We start from the raw sequence: 16,883 nt of genomic DNA, 5'->3' as shown, positions 1-16,883 counted from the left end.
CAATAGAGCAGAATATTTACCTCAGCTTTGAGATTTCAAAGTTTTCAGCCACGCTATCATCATCAGGCGAAATAAATAGAAATATATTACGGATGAAATGTTACCAGCCACTGAGGTAGCAGGTCAACAAAACCCCGCCCTCTCATGAATGCCATGTGATGCGGTTGAAAGCTCTGGAGAGAGCTAGTAAGCGGACCTAGGGGTTGGGTTCTTTCAAACTTTTCAATTGTCAAGCTCAAGAATGAACTGCATGCTCATCTATGTACATTTTTGAGTTTTAAAGGAATGGTGCGACATTTTGGGAAACACTTAAATTTACTTTTATTGCTAAACGTTAGATGAGAAGATCGATACCACGTATGATAAATATGAAGTTACTGCAAGAAGTTGGTTTGCTTATAGCACAAAGACTGAGAACGAGGGGAAACAACCAGCCTGACTCTCCCCTAGGGGTAACAAAATCTGTCTCCATCGGCTCACTAATTAACATGTTTCATCTTCTTTGTGTAATTGGTACAACTGTGGTCAAACTTGGGTCATTGTGTCTTGATAGCCTCAAAAAGAACACGATCACATGAGCATTAAATTAAAAATTGTAATTTGGATTTTTCATTAGAAGCAGCATGAGAAAGTGATTTTGAGGGGAGGGGACTAGGAAAACAATAGACGGTGGCAGAAGGGGCTGGATAGGGGTTAGGTGGACATGGTGTTCCATAAAAGTCTTGCCTCGTAAAGGGAAGCCAATTAAACAGTGTTACAGGAAGAAACAATGTATAATGCATAAGTCTTTAGCCTATAACCCAGTGTAAAAGACAGAAAGGAGCCAAGAACTAATGGAGTCCATGGCTATTGTTCTTTCATCAGAAGGTATATGCAGGTGTCAGAAGAGGATTCAAGCCACACTTCGTTCTCATAACTTCATTAGTGAGTCCTTAACCTTCTCTTAACACCAGGTAGGTCAGCTCTATTGTTGATGCTGAACTGATGTGTTCACTGAAACAGAAAGACTTGTGTCACTGACCCTCTGCAGCTGTTTGACCGGCGCCAGCTACTACCAATGGTAGGAATTTTGTTTTATTAAGTCCTCTGAACCGGCTGGCCTGTTTCCGCCTCCAAGCTTCCCGGACCTCTTCAGAAGGCAGCGAGGAGCGTGCCAAGTGAGCCCGAAGCTGGAGCCAGCACAAACACGCTTTCCCAAGGGAACATCAGCTTTCAGTGCTGCACTTCAAATTTCTCTCATGCAAGTCTAAAATGTGTGTGTGGGAGCTACATTTGAAAAACAAATTGTTCTTTCACTATTTTGTTCAGAAGATATTTTGGTGGGGAAGGTACTGAATGTTTGACTTAGACCCTCCCACATTTATTATTTTCTTTGGACCCTCCCCATGACTTAGTCCGGGTATCTCTAGAACAATGACAAAACATTAAGATGACACCAATTTAAATATGGAATGACTGATATGTTGGCCACCTGGGATTCAGTGCAAAGTTGATACGGAGAATTTACACGAAAAAACATCGAGCAGCTTAGCATCTATTTGAAGTTGTGTTTCTGGCCACCTCATAAGTCCAAAAGTCACCCTATGTTCATCTTTGTTTTGGTCTCCATCAACTCTGGCTCTTTAGCTGCTAAATGCTCCACTATGTGAAGCTGATGCTGGAAACGACGCTGAGAGAGCAGATCCAAACGGTAAGGTTTCGTGCCATGGAACCGAAACAATGACCCGAAAGACTAAAACAAAATATGAATATGGGATACATCATTGTGTAAGAGCATTAGACTGTAAGATGCAAAAATCCTGTGTTGAACAACTCTTTAACCTTCCTCCGGTCAAGGTGGCTGCCTTTTTTTAGTCACAATAACAAGGCCACCCACCTCAGTATCATCTCTTACATCTCTGCCACACAGGAACACGTTCCTTCAGAGCCGTGTCAGGAGTAGAGCAGAGGCTGACGCACCAGGATGTTGTGCAGAATGTGTTCCCGTCAGATGTTGTTGTCCTTAGTTGTCATCGCTAAGGACAAGCCAGCTGACCTGCCGGTCCCCAGTCTCGTCACACTGATCCTCCATCTGCTGTGTCCAACAACAATCTGACGTGCATTTACAGCCGTCCTGCAGGATGAAATCAAGAGTTAAACATGAAGTCTAACATCCAGAGCTTTCGTCGCCAGTCAACACTTGACAGCCGGTCCCATTGATGTGAAATTTACCGCAGACGTTCTTGATCCCCAGATGTTGGTGACCTGCTGACCTTTGCTCTAGTGCCACCATAAGAGACAAATGTGCATACGAAGACGTAACAAAAATTAAATGAAGAAGCTGGTCAGATTGAGTAAAATCTGAGTTTTAAAAAGGTTTTATATGGATAGATCTCAATAATTTGCACTAACTTTACGTACTGAACTTAAATCTGCAATGAAAGAAATTGCTGACAAACCCAGAAATTTATTGTATAGAACCACCGCCCAGGCTACACTAACGCGCTAACAACCGTGTTGGCCGCTTCAACGCAACTGTATGTGCTGCACCGATCCGTCGTCGTAATCACCTTGAGCTCCGTAACACCCAGCAAGGCCTTCACCCAGAGGAGCAATGGGACCAACAGGAAGTCTAATTCTAGACCACTTCCTGTATGACATTCCTGACATGAGCTGCCTTCCTGCCAGACTCTCCGTACGTATAGCACATCTGTGGTTCACCTTTACATTCCTGCATATGTGCACGTAAAGGTCTCTGTGGTATAATGTAATGACATGGGGGAGTATTTAAACCTAATAAATAGATTTGTCTGGGACATTGGTTTGAAATAACACTGTTTTCAGCATGTTTTCTATTGGGAAGAAAATGGAAATATTAAAGTGATATAATCTAATATTTATATATAGTCATAAATTAGAATTATTAGCTTTTTGTACCAGCTTATGTATGAAAAACTCCTGCCTGGATTGGTCAAGTTCATAAACATATTTTGTAGCTATTTCAATCCATTTATTGTATAGATAGCTCCAAGTGCATAGAATGAGAGTTCACAAACATTCATGACAAAGTGACAGACTGACAGGTGGAAATACATGTGAAAGAACAGAGACATCAGGCAGAACAAACTACATTCATTCTTTTATCTCATCTGCTGTATTACAGACATAATATGGGTTTAAATATGTAATTATATGGGCTTATGCATGTGCAGTAATACAAATCATGTACCTGGGAATGTGAGGGAACACCGCGAGGCACTAGGAGGTAGAACCCCCAAGTGATGCGTTGTACTGGCATTTTAACTGGTTACTTCTTTAGTTAAAAAAAAAAAAAGACACCAAGTGTAGTTCAATCGAATTATATTGAAACAGCAGCCAAATATCAGCCTGCTTCCACCTAGACTGGATCGACTGGGCCCATGATCCAAACCTTATTATTTCACCCAACAGAAGCAGATACCGTATGTCTGGATGACTACGAAAGGCTCCAACGATCTAGCATTCCTTCTATATTCTAATAACTCGTAGCGTTTCCTACCATTTCAAATATATTCTCATCCTACATTAGTTTAGTAGAGTTACAGATATCCTTCAATATGTATTAGTGTATCTATATAAATGTTTTAATCCTTCCGGTTTAAATGATACAAAAACAATACGATTCTAAATACATGTGTAAATTAGCTCAAAAATATAGAAGCTACAAGAAGTTTCATTTTAGCTTCTGAAAGTGACCCAAATAAATTGCCAACAAAGGCTAAAGCAGCCGATTGCCACGAAAAGTCAAAATAAAACTAACTCTGCAAATAATAGTTAAAAAAAAAAAAAAAAAAAACAGTACACATTGGATTCAGATTAAAAAAAGAAATAAACAATAGTATGAAAATCAAATAGATACCTCCCAAAAAAGAAAAATTTATATTTTAACTGTGAAACAGAGCCGTTAAAGAAGAAGCTCATCTCTGAGATAAAGAATCTAAACCCTGATGGCCGCTCGTCTACCTGCCACATAAAAGCTGCTTCCACTGTGTTTTTCATGAACACCAGGCAGCTGAAACTATAAGAAAGCACATGCGAGTGGGTTTGCTGGCTTAGTGACGTAGTCACAGTATGCTCTCCCTCAGGTTCCCAATGCTGGACGGGTTCGACTGCTGACTCTCTGTTTGTGCTGCTGATGTTTGGTTCCACGTGTTAAAGTCCAACAGCGCTTGATTGAGTTTCTCCATCCAGTCCAGTCTCTCCTGTTTGGTGTCGGCAGAAAACCAACACCTGAACAAGAACAACAACCATCAGCATTGTGAGAACCGTCAGAGAAGCCAGAGCTGCCCGTTATAGATGCTAGTGAGCCTGTATAGCAGGGTAAAAGACATTGTCCTATTTTGGTAAACTCACTGTAAAATCATGGACAACCGTATTTTTCCACCAAATTAATTCTTTAACAGTCATCATACTGTCAAAAGACATTTCTAGAAACAACCCAATCACCGATGTCACAAAAGGCGTTTCACCATCAACCAACGAAAGTAAAACACCCTCTGACTGACATCCAGAAAACCAACATGCTTCCTGTACACAAAAGTGGCAATTTATATTTATATACACATACATACATACATACATACATACAGTATATACATATACACACACACACGATTGTAACGTTGAGTACAATCCATATCTCCCCACAGATGTAATACTTCAGGGTGTTTGGTTTTTACTCGGTCTTACTTGGCGCTGGCGTCTTGCTGCTGTGGGACGTTGCTGACCAGCTCGAAGGTGAAAGGTCGAGCACACGAGTCCCTCTTCACAGGCCTGACGCACCGACTGTGGGAGCTGGACAGAGAAATGCTGCCCTCTGCATCCTGGGGCATGAAAAACAGAAAACAAGAATTAATTGAAAAGTGACTTGCCGACTTAGTCTGCATGTCTGTCTGTACCTTAGTTTCTTTGTCGTTGGGGTGGTTCCAGTAGTACATGTTGCATCCCACCAGAACAAAATATCGGCGATGCCACACCCCGTATCCACTGATCAACTCAAACATCGTCTGGGAACAGATCCAAAAAAAAAAAAAAAAAAAAAAAAAAAGTGTTTAATGCAGTTTCAGTTTTCCAACATTTAAGGAAAACAGTATGACACCAAACTAAAAATCGCTTGTTAGCCAGACGAGACGAGCAGAGTCACATTGTGGTTTGACATCTCTCAACCCTAACCTGAAGCTAAGCCTCGACTCCCGTCCAGTCAGTGACCTCTCCATCACTGAGGTGTCCTCGACTTGGACTTCAAGTGTGTGACACTAAATGACCAGCTGTCTTTTGCTGCCAACACCTCTTCAACAACCAGCCCCTGCAGATGCAATCTCCACTCGCTCCTGGCCTCTGCACATCATCCAGAACGCAGCAGTCTGGCTGGTCTTCAACCAACCCCCTAGTTCTCCCACATCACCCCGCTCTTCCACAGCCTGCACTGGCTCAGACTCAACACTGATTATTGCCTATCGTGCTGCGAATGCCCCAGGCTCATCCTACTTCCAGAACGTGGTCAAACCATACATCCCAGCCCGTCCACTATGTTCTGCTAATGTCAAACGCCTGAACCGTTACCCAACTAACGCTCTACAAAATGTTTGCCGTCGTGGCTCCACAATGGTGGAAGAAACTCCACATCTACATCAGAAACTCCACACATCTTCCATCGCAGACTGAAAACTCTGTTCAGACTGCACATGGCCCATAGAATATTATCTATCGTCTTTAAATGGAATACTTTAGGTAGACATGCGTATTTGACTCTTCTTCTTGGGGTTGTACGCACATATTTGAATGCACATATTTTAAGTAGCTTTGGATAAAAGCGTTTGCTCAACAAATGTAATGTGACGTAAAGACGTCATTGTAATGTGGTCAGACAGTTGTGGAAAATAAGCAACATCACATTACTAACCAGGAAACCGTGGTGATGGACATTAGAGTGACTTTCGCTGTCCAGTTGCAGGTAGATGTTGCCCTCTAGAGGTGAGAGGAAAGGCACCTGTGGACCAGGGAAGAGACGGGGAGACACGCTGTTAAACTGGTACGATGTGGAAGACATGAAGAGAAGCAAGAAACAGAAAACTATGTCTTGAAGAATTTCATTCCAACATGCTCCTCATTTATTTTTGTTAAGAAAAGCAAACTGAAATTAAACTGACTTTCAAGATATTTCATTTATAACTGTTAGACACATTGAGCGTCACTATAAGTAGGCATCACCATGGCGACTACTGCGTTTCGGACTGAAATTCTTATCGTACATTTAGATGGCGCACACACGCGCGCGCGCACACACACACACACACACACACACACACACACACACACACACACACACACACACACACACACACACACACACACACACACACACACACAGTGAAATGACAGTGACTAATGATTGATTAGAAGTGTAGTTTCTATGCTGCTTGTTTCCTCCTGGATATCAAGATGAAATGATGCAAGCTTTTAGCAGAGAAACATGTACAGAGAACATGTCTACAAATACATTTCACATCAAGGGTTTGTGCACCAGGAAGTAGATATCCCTTGAAGCACTGACACACTAGGTTTTTTCACATGTACTGACTTTTGGAGTCAATAGAATAGATATTGCCTTTGACTTTTCAGATCAAATGGGAAAGAGCTTGACCTAATCATATGGAAGTTCATGCACAAACAAATACTATCAAGACTGAGGCGGCGGTTAATTTGTACGGTCAGAGACGAGGTTAGTTTTTGCAAAGGGAAACGGTGAAGGGCTTGCAGCGTTGTGAAAACCTTTTCCTGAAATTCATCTCCCAGCAGCCTCCTGATTTTGCCCTCAAGTTTCATCTGAGGGGAGGAAGAAAGACAGAGAAGGGGGGAGGGAGGCAGACATATTACATCACCAGTGAGCTCAACCATGTGTGGAAACTTCTAACAGAATAATAAAAGCACCCAATGGGTGAATAGTGGTGCCTGTAGCACTGTGCTTCTTCTCTGGTTGGTCAGTGCTGGAGGTCAGAAATGAAACGCAGAGAGGTGCTAAACCTGGTGACTGTGGGTGTGTGAAATGGGCCATACTTTTACCATCTGAATGCTTCAATTCAATTAACAATTACCAGAAGAAAATATTTACTGTCTGCACTTACAAAACAATCCATCAAACTACATGAAATGTTATTGTTTACTTTCCAAACTGACAAAGATATCCAAGTTGATGTAGCTAGGGCTTGTTTCATAGAACTGAAAAGTCTCGAGCAGAATCTATCGGTATCAATCTATTGGTTCGTTCATTTTTAACCATCAAAATGATCCGACTGAGCAACACTCCGAGGGACACATTTCAGCAGCAGACACTGTCTCCTGGGGCAGAGTAAGGCGGATGTGTATTAACCTTTAATAAAAACAGAGTGTGCATCCCTTCTCAAACACATGTTGGCAGTATGTACCTTATCCAGAGGGAACTTGCTGTGTCCCAGCGAGGACAAGGTGATCTTGTGGGAGCCCACCAAAAAAAAGTTGCTGGAGCGACGAGTGTTGAGAGCAGGAAGAGCAGCAGCTGAAGGACAGAGAAGCTCAGAATGAAGACTCATATCAAACTGAAATAGTCAGTCAGTAATATGCTTGACTTGCAGTAGAGTTGGCCCCATATAAAATTCACATTATATTTTTCGTATACCGAATGTACTATAATAAATACTGTCCAAAATAAATTCAACTTACATGTCAGACTGTTACTGGATCTCTGTTGAAAACAAAAGAAAAGGTTTGGGTGAAATGTGAAAAACAGCAACACATACTATAATATCTAGGCATACTCACTGTGATAGTGTTCAGAAGCTTTCTTGGTGTGACCTGAATGTGTGAGGACAACATAACGGACTTAGATTGTCATTGATAATTGCACACCTGGCTCATTGTTGGGCTCACTGACTCACCCGTGACTTGGTGGTGGTCCGGTCCACGCTGCAGTTACTACCTGATGTGTGGGACTAGGAGGCACAAAGACCAGCACATTAAAAAAACAATTATATTATATTATATTAGGCTATTTAATGCCGTTATGACTGGCATAGTCCCACGTCAGTGTTATGGAACAGTTTTATAAATAAAATAGGAAACTTGTAAATGTGAATCTACAAAGGGGAACACACTTCTCGAACCGCTATTGTATTATTTCAGCTAATATTTTATGAATATGTAACAGGGCTGCCCATCAAAATGTCATATGTTTTGTCTCACCAGGCTGTAGACCTCCACATCAATCTCAAAGGATGAGCGGATATCTTTCCTGAAATACCAAGAAGACAAACTATATTATATGCAATCATCTATAAATTCATATAATATATATAAGTGAGCAAAATCATATTTTAGAACCTCAACATGAGATTGTCCAAAAAAGTTCGCAAATTTGGCTTAAGTTGTCTGAATGTGACCATGTGTCAAATCAGAAAAAGACCGTAAGTAAGATGCAAATTGACTCGACTTAAATGCAGAAAATTGGTGCCAGGAGCAGTGTATGAGATGTGTCAAATGAAGTAACCACAAAGCAGCTTACAGAGTGACAGAAGTCGGGAAGGAGATGGTGTCTCCATTCTGAGCATCAGCAGCCGTGGCCAGCGGGGTGGCGACGATGTTGCAGGGCCCGTAGCGGATCAGCACGAAAAAGTAGTGACTTGGCCGACCTACATTGTTACATAAAAAAATTCAATAATTTCAATGTAGCCACTATATTATTAAATAAGCTCTGCATTTTGAAATAGTTATTTTCTATTTTACAAATGCATCAAAATAATGTTAAATATGAGGCAGTGTGCTACCTGTGCGTTTGTGGGAGGAGCAGACAAATTCCACCTTGAGAGGCAGCTGGATCTTTGTGATGCCGACGGTCCCTCTGCAGGCCTGCTGGGAAACATACTCGCTGTCCTCTCCTGACTCCGAGTTCCTCTCCTCTCTCACTCTTGCAACCTCTGCCAGCAGGGCCGAGCGTTTCTCACCTGAGAGAGACACGTAAATAACAAGAATTATAAGTAACAGAACGATACTAAAACTAGAATGCCTCCGTCAACCAGTCAAGTTGCAGTATACATCCATGTCTGTCCAAAATGTCCTCACTTTATCATTTTATACTATTAGACATTTGTGTGAAATTGTCATAATAAGGATATGAATCTTCAGTTATGGCCAAAAAAAACGTGTTTTGTGAGGTCACAGTGACCTTTGACCAACAAAATGTTATTAGTTCACCCTTGAGTCCAAGTGGACGAATGTGTCAAATTTGAAGAAATTCCCTCCCGGCGTTCCTGAGATATACAGTGAAAGAAATAAGTATTTGATCCCTTGCCGATTTTGTAACTTTGCCCACTTACAAAGAGATGAATGGTTTATAATTGTAATGGTAGGTCGATTATAACAGTGAGAGACAGAATATCCAAAAAAACAACAAACAAACCAGAAAATCACATCATATAAAAGTTATAAATTGATTTGCATTTGATTATGTGAAATAAGTATTTGATCCCCTAGCAAAACATGACTCAGTGCTTGGTGGAGAAACCGTTGTTGGCATCACAGAGGTCAGATGTTTCTTGTAGTTGGTCACCAGGTTTGGGGACATCTCAGGAGGGATTTCCTCTTTGCAGATCCTCTCCAAATCCTGAAGGTTTCGAGGCTGTCCAAGACCAAAGAGCTGTCGAAGGATGTCAGACCTGCACAAGGCTGGAATGGGCCACAAGGCTGGAATGGGCTACAAGACCATCCAAACTTCTGGATTTCTTTTTGATATTTTGTCTCTCACTGTTATAATAAACACACCATTACAATTATAGACCGTTCATTTCTTTGTAAGTGGGCAAACTGACACGAAAATATATTGCCCCTGGATAATTTAATAAAAATTTAGAAAAACTCTTTTTAGGCTTTGAATACAATTATTCAAGCTTTGGAAAGTAGTAGTAGAGATGAAAATCATATTAAAACTAGGGTGGGCAAATTTTAGAAGCCTTTTTGTTCCATTTATTGAAATTGTCTTTATGTCCCAACAGCAATCAATAAATAAAAAAAAAAGATTCTAAAAAAAAAAAAAAAAAAGAAATCTCATATTTGTGTCTACCAAAGACCTGTAATAAACCCGTCCAACTATTTCAATCGGCCCCCATGAAATGTTTGATACTTAGACACAACTGACAAATATGTGGAATAAGACAAATGAGTATTGAAAACGTGTCAAAGTCAGAATCCATCAGCAGATTGGTGGTTGTTACCAACAATAGCCATGGTAGTTGTTTACTTCAATTACTATGTTAGGTGTTTTATGTGAATGAGACATGAGGACGTCTCTCTCACGGATTTGTCCCCCAGATGTAGTTTGGAAAGTGGCCTTAGAGGAAGGGGCTGAGATTTTCTTGATTGGATACTTTCAAATTCTAGCTTACCGTTGCTGGTTTCTCTTGCTTTCCCCAAATTTAAATTAACAGACAAATGTATGCATGTGTCTTTTGTTATTAATACAGTTATTCTGTTTGTATTATTTTATCAACTGTATGTAAGAATAAGAACATTTTAAAAGAATGTGATTGCTGTTGAGGCAGTCATATCTAAAAGAACCCAATAGTGTGAACATAGCTTCTTCTCTGTTGCACACAAATACGGGACATCAAAAACAAAGAAAATATCTTACAGGAGACCAAGAGTAGTTTTTCAGCTTCAGCCTCCTCCAGCGAGCCCCGTCCATGCTCCTCATCGGTACAGCAGCTCAGAGCCTGCAGGGTCTGGTTGATGACAGTCTGCAGCTTCCCTGCTTCTTCACTAAGGGCCTGGACAAACACAGGGCAACAGAAAGACTGTGGGTTATTCACTGTACTGGATTGAAGTCAATCAAAAAAAACATGTCAGCAATTGACTGAATTAATAGTATTTTACAATACATAAGGTATGTACATACTTTGATCTCATCCTGAATACAGATACACATAGATATGCAGTAGAAACATGGCAGACTGCGTGAGGAAGAACCCACTCCCCATGTAGATAAGAAGGGCTCATTCTAAGCTAACGCAAACAGAGCAATTGTTAGTTTCAAGTGATTATAAACTTAAGATAGTTATACTACTACTGGATTACTATATTCCATTTTTGCAAGATCCTACACACTGGCCCTTTAAGCAGAAAAGCCTAACAAGTGACACGGGTTGCAAATAAACCTCGACTAGAAATCATATAGACAACACATCTCATGTTATTATAACCTTTATATTTTTGCATTTTCCCTGACAAATAAACTACTAAATTAAATACTCAGTGACATCTGAAATGGGTTGATTAACAACAACAGTTAATGGGTTTATAATGCTGAAGACAGCGCTTCACACCGTGATTTTCTCCTTGGTGTTGACGGATGGTTGAGGTTGGAACTTCTCTGGAGCTCGTCTCTGAGCCCCAGGAGTGACACTCTGAATGGTGGGCAGCTTACTCTGTCTTTGTGTGCGGTATGCATCAATACTGAGAATCACAGAACAAACCAAAATCAAATCACAGACACATGACAGTACCAATCAACTACCCAGGCAAATGCAACAATATGGATTATCATTACTGCTCCTCCAAAAGAAAAGCTTAAGAAACAGTAATTAAAGATAAGTGAAAATAATGACAATATATGACGATTGAAATACAATGCCGCCTTTACGTTACATAAAGATATTTAAACATTATGGCAACCAAATTCCTAGTTATCCTATCAAGTCCAATATAATGATGTAATATCATAGCTTTAGTGAGGCCTATGGGCCGGCTGGTCCAACATTTGATTTCCATCTTTTAAAGCACCTCAAAGTTCTACAGTGATTATCATTGTATTTTTATTTTAAATAATTTAGCATTGTTATTTCAGCTCTTGTGCTTTATGGCCAAGTCACCAGTGTGAGGATATGAATGGTTAAAAGATTCTACGGTATATAAGATATTGAGAAGACAACCGACAATTGAAGATGGAGAACTCCAAACAGAGTTAGTACAAAGGGCTATGCTGTTATTACCTGTATAAAGGAGGAGATTCAGCAGGAGGGGTGGTCGTCTCTTCTGGAGTCAAGAGCAGAGAGGAAGGATTGGACTCCTGGCTTGCTGCCAGTCGCTGTTGGTGAAATATGGAACATTAAATATTGTTCCAGGTTCTGAATTTATCAGAGAGCTCCCCTAATGGAACCCAAGCATGGACAGATCAAGTTTTAAATTCATCTTACCAGAGGGGTGACCACAGCCTCTACAGACTTGCTGAGAGGAGAGAGGATGCCGCTGGGAGGAAAGGTCAGCTCATCTCTGTTGCTTTCAAGCCTCTTGCTCTCATCGCACTCTTCTTCACTCTTCTCCTTCTCTGACTCTGTGTCTATCTTGTCTTTGTCTCCAGGGCAAACACCAATGCCACTGTCGTGGTCCTCGATGTCTTCATCGCCCCCCCTACCCTCCTCCATCCTTCCAGCATATTCCAGCACCTCCTCGAACATCTGGTCGATTATTTCAGCCGTGTTGGTCTCATCATGAGAGCTCAGCTCAGCATCTGTGGGAAGAAAAATGTGTGAGGGCACTTTCTAAAACAAAAAAGGAGGACGGGTATATGGTTGCTGAGGTCCCACACAACTAGGTGTTAAAATTGAAGAAAACGCACAACAGATGGGCACCATCCATCTTGTTTCACTTTTATGCCAGGTCATATTTATTCCCTCGAGTACACCTGTGCAACACCAACCAGCTTGTGTCCCTGTATTGGTCTCTCTACTTGAAGATGAATATTTCCCAACACACTCTGGCTGAAACATTTTAGATTTGTAAAGATACACACTTCTCTAAATAACATCTGTGCATGTTCAAACATTTAGTCACCCCGTGATTATATTTAGAAACGCCCAATACTTCCAGTGGTCAGGGATTTCTGTCTTACCAACAAACTATTTCACCCATGTGCTTCGAAGGAGTTCCCAAGTTGTCCTCAGGAGTTCACACCTGCATCTTCTTACTGTTCTCACCTGTCTCTGGCTCTGTCCTGGACTCCGTGGAGGTATTGGCCTCAGACAGGGTTGAGTCATTGATGAGCTCAGGCTCCAGGATGAAGGTGACTCTCTTTGAACACAAAGTTTCTACAACACCTTGCCTCCCATCTACTGTATCTTGCTCCATTTGCTCGGTCTCCAAAAGGTGATCTGACACCTGGAACTCTGTCAAACTCTGGGCTCTATCTTTTCCACCAGTGGCTGATGATTCATCCTGACGTTTTGCTATGTGTTTAATATTTCTTTCTAGTTCTGTGTACCGCGTCTGTGTTTCTGTCAGACCAGAAGCCTCCGTTAGTTCGTCCCTGCCACTTCTGTCCGACTCTAGATCCATGTTGTCTCCTTTTATGAAAACTGTCTGGATCTCATTTGACTGTTGACACACATCATCCCTTTGACTACATCCTCCTGTGTCTTTCTGATTTGGTTTTATTATAAAAATATCAACATCTTCTGTATCCTCATGAAGTCCTCCACAGGACTCCATGGTCTCTATGTCTCTGCTTGAACTAGATGGGTGTTTTACAGATTCATCTAAACATCTCTGTAACTCAGGTCTAGGTTTCTCATCTTCCTGCATTTCAGAGGAGCCGCCCATCTCAGCAGAGACATCCCCCAAATAACATTCACCTTCCTGGATGTCAGAGGGTTCACTGTGATCTGCAACACAGCCGTGTTTCACTTTTTCTACTCTGGATGACTCCAACTCCCTTTCCTCCTCTTTCACACACACATATTCCTCCTGTTCTCCAGCTACGATAGACTCTTCCTCGTCTTGAGGATATCTCCACAAACGTAACTCCTCATCTGTTGAAGGCTCAATCCCCTCTTCACTGTATGAAGAACCATCTCTTTCTTCAGGTGAAAATACTTCAGATCCGCCCTGTTCAGTTACTATGGAAACATCAACTGTTTCCGTCTTGTCAGACTCCTCTGCATGAGCTGATTCTAGCGAGCTTTGCTCATCAACTGTAGGCAACTCTGACACATTCTGGTTCTCACTGAAAGGTGCTTTGGAAAAACTCTGATCCTCGCTAAAAGACAACTTCAAGACAGTCTGTGGTTGTTGGGTCCCTTGCTGCTTGTCTTCAATTCCTTCCTCCTCGTGGACTTCATCACCTTGATGAGGATTTTGCTCCTTCCATCCCATGTGCAGCTGCTCCTTATTGGTGCTGTCAAGCCCTACGGGAGCTTCAGAGTCACTGGGTGCCCTTTCACCTGTTGAAAAAGTAGTCTCACATCTTAACACCAGGATACCTAAGCTTCATACTTGATATACATCATAGCAGGTACAAAGATTTATATCCATTTGTTTTTATGGGAGGCCCGATCTGGATTTTTGGGTCCGATCAACGGAAGTATTTCTCTGCGCCGGTCTACAAACGATTCTGCTTCTCTGCTCTTCATTTGTGTGTGTGTGTGTGTGTGTCTGCTCGTCACTCTCTGTTTAGATCAGGGGTCGGCAACCTTTTTGATACGAAGTGTCACATTCATAATGACAAAAGCACTAAAAAAGAAGGCTGCCATCCTTATGAAAACATCCAGATCTGAGTTGAAATCATTAAGCAACCAACATTCCAACAATCTCACCAATAAACCTAACAAATACTGTGAAGGAGGACACAGTACTAGCCACGAAATACAGGCGGGAAAAATAAATCCATGAAGCAACCATAAATAACAAGCTGCACAACAGCTAATGGCTGTGAAAGAGACCATTTGCTATGCGGATAGAGGGAACTTCAACATTTCCAAAAAACTCTTGCACACTTGTTGCTAGTGAGCTGTTGGTTAAGCAACCATGCGCTAGGTTGCCTCTGGCTGGTTTAGACAAAACTGTCAAATATATGGAATAATAATATACGGAACTTCAACGACAAACACAAACAGCAGTAATACTAGGCTTGCACAAAAAATAGATCAGATAGACGCTGTGAGCTGGCCCGCAGATCTCAGCGCAGGCAGTTCAGACAGAATGCTGACCCGAAAACATTTTTGGGGTATTGGTGGACTATTGATTTGTGGAACTGTTTTGGATCATTACTCTTCTTGCAAAGTGACATCAGATTGTAACTACACATTCATTCTTAAAATTAGGTGGCCATAGATCAGAATTTTTTAAGGGTTATACTACAAAATTTATATTATATCATTCTAGGCGGTTTATAAAATTGTGGCGCTCCAATTTGAGTGACTGTGTATAATGAGGATCATGAGTGTCACCGTTTGGGAATATTTTAACAGAGTATTGAGTAATTATTTTAACAATTGTCATACTCAAGTGCAATGGGCTACAAAGGACTGGAAAAAAGTATTGATGGGGCCACAATACTGGTCTTGCAGATCAGTTTAAGACATTGTATTGACCTAATTCTGAACACTATAAAACCAAAATATGTTTATTTCATCAATGAGGACCGTATAAGGGACAGTCAATTTGCCACTTTTGCCAATTCACCTGTCCCACCTGAAGATTGCTTCTCTTCACATGATGTAGTAGCTTCAGTGAAGCTGCCATCTATCATCTCAGCGTCACCATCCATGTGCTGGAAGCAACGATATCAGCACCAGGAAACAAAAATAAGATTTATTTGACATTTATCAATGTAACATAATCAAAGTATATGTACAAGCTAAAAGATAAGGAATACAATACTGCATCTTGCAGTTATTATATTGACAGTGTATAATAAAAGGGGCAGGAAGGCATGAAGCAAATGAAGCAAAGTATTGAAACTCAAACAAAATATTGAACTCTGAATGCCAACAAACACCAAACAGCCATTATAACCAGTAGAGCGGCGCAAGTAATATCAAGGTGGAGTTATGCTGAATAGTCAAAATACATACCCCTCCAAGGTGACTGTATGTAATACATAAAGTTTATGAAAAATATATGAAACATAACGTGAATTTGTGACGTTCATCTCTGTGAAGCAGTGGGTTACCATGTCATGTCATGGTGGTTCCATTACGACATCTCAAATGAGAGTTAAGGTCCGCTGCGGTTCATGACGTGTTGGTGAAACGATAACCCTTTGTGTGAACAGCCAATTTCCCAAAAACACCACCAGACTTAAATAGGTGCACTATTAAAAAGGTGAACTCCCCTCCTCTAAAGAGACAAACACCTGGAGCCACGTAAATGGGTAATTCTTCAAGCAAAAGTTGCTGATATATTTGCCTTGTTCGGTTATTCAATTTAATTCTCATCACTGCCCAAATCCCTATTACCCATTCCGTTGGCTCCAAGTATTGGCCATTCGTCAAAGCTCAAAAGTCACCAGAAAGATAAGGGTTATTTGGTCACGGACTCACATCCCAGAGCTTCAAAGGAGGCCAGCGGACTCTCCCTCTGGATCTAGGAACCCAGGCGGAGGGAGATGAGGGGCCAGAGGGGGTCCATCCCTGCTAATGTTTACATTAACCGGTGTGTAAAACAAAAACTCAAACAAACTGGCTCACTAAACATGCAAATATAAAAATCACATCCACAAAAACCTATTTAAAACATGAGTTGCCATTGGTCTGTAGAGTATGTTGTACTGAATATACGCCATGCCATAAAAAGGGGACAATCTATTTGTAAATGCAATAACCATTGTGTATCACTTAATGGCAATTCAAGAACTAAACTGTCTGGTATTGAAACACTATAGACACTTCTCATCTATCATCAGAGAAATGCTGAAAACAGTCAAGAATTAAGTAAGTTTGTGTGTATATATATACACATATACATATATATATATACACACACACATATATACATATACATATATATACATATACACATATATACATATATACATATACACATATATATATACACATATATATACA

General features: G+C 40.9%; 1 protein-coding gene across 10 annotated transcripts in view; it reads right to left on the bottom strand.

Annotated features, from left to right (window-relative positions):
• Window positions 1–1,380: 1,380 nt before the first annotated feature.
• Window positions 1,381–16,883, bottom strand: part of anln2 (anillin, actin binding protein 2) — a 34,559-nt gene continuing 19,056 nt past the window's right edge. The window contains exons 7-25 of one of the 10 annotated variants that reach the window (XM_031879330.1): window positions 16,359–16,451; window positions 15,499–15,586; window positions 13,017–14,258; window positions 12,237–12,550; window positions 12,033–12,127; window positions 11,367–11,496; window positions 10,676–10,811; window positions 8,817–8,993; window positions 8,555–8,681; window positions 8,236–8,284; window positions 7,932–7,985; window positions 7,816–7,848; window positions 7,717–7,738; window positions 7,443–7,552; window positions 6,727–6,843; window positions 5,921–6,007; window positions 4,917–5,024; window positions 4,708–4,841; window positions 1,383–4,248 (exon numbers count right to left, since the gene is read on the bottom strand). In XM_031879330.1, the coding sequence (XP_031735190.1) occupies window positions 4,083–4,248; window positions 4,708–4,841; window positions 4,917–5,024; window positions 5,921–6,007; window positions 6,727–6,843; window positions 7,443–7,552; window positions 7,717–7,738; window positions 7,816–7,848; window positions 7,932–7,985; window positions 8,236–8,284; window positions 8,555–8,681; window positions 8,817–8,993; window positions 10,676–10,811; window positions 11,367–11,496; window positions 12,033–12,127; window positions 12,237–12,550; window positions 13,017–14,258; window positions 15,499–15,586; window positions 16,359–16,451 (3,282 nt within the window). In that variant the 3' untranslated portion in view covers window positions 1,383–4,082. Of the gene's footprint in view, window positions 4,249–4,707; window positions 5,025–5,920; window positions 6,008–6,726; window positions 6,844–7,442; window positions 7,553–7,716; window positions 7,739–7,815; window positions 7,849–7,931; window positions 7,986–8,235; window positions 8,285–8,554; window positions 8,682–8,816; window positions 8,994–10,675; window positions 10,812–11,366; window positions 11,497–12,032; window positions 12,128–12,236; window positions 12,551–13,016; window positions 14,259–15,498; window positions 15,587–16,358; window positions 16,452–16,883 lie in introns of all 10 variants that reach the window. The other 9 variants (XM_031879326.1, XM_031879328.1, XM_031879329.1 and 6 more) reach the window with 9 other exon arrangements.

The sequence above is a fragment of the Anarrhichthys ocellatus genome, unplaced genomic scaffold (assembly GCF_004355925.1).
Source record: "Anarrhichthys ocellatus isolate YVR2014 unplaced genomic scaffold, GSC_Weel_1.0 scaffold247, whole genome shotgun sequence".
Classification (NCBI taxonomy): domain Eukaryota; kingdom Metazoa; phylum Chordata; class Actinopteri; order Perciformes; family Anarhichadidae; genus Anarrhichthys; species Anarrhichthys ocellatus.
Note: the sequence above shows the minus strand (reverse complement) of the source record. Positions and strands in the feature narration are given on the sequence as shown.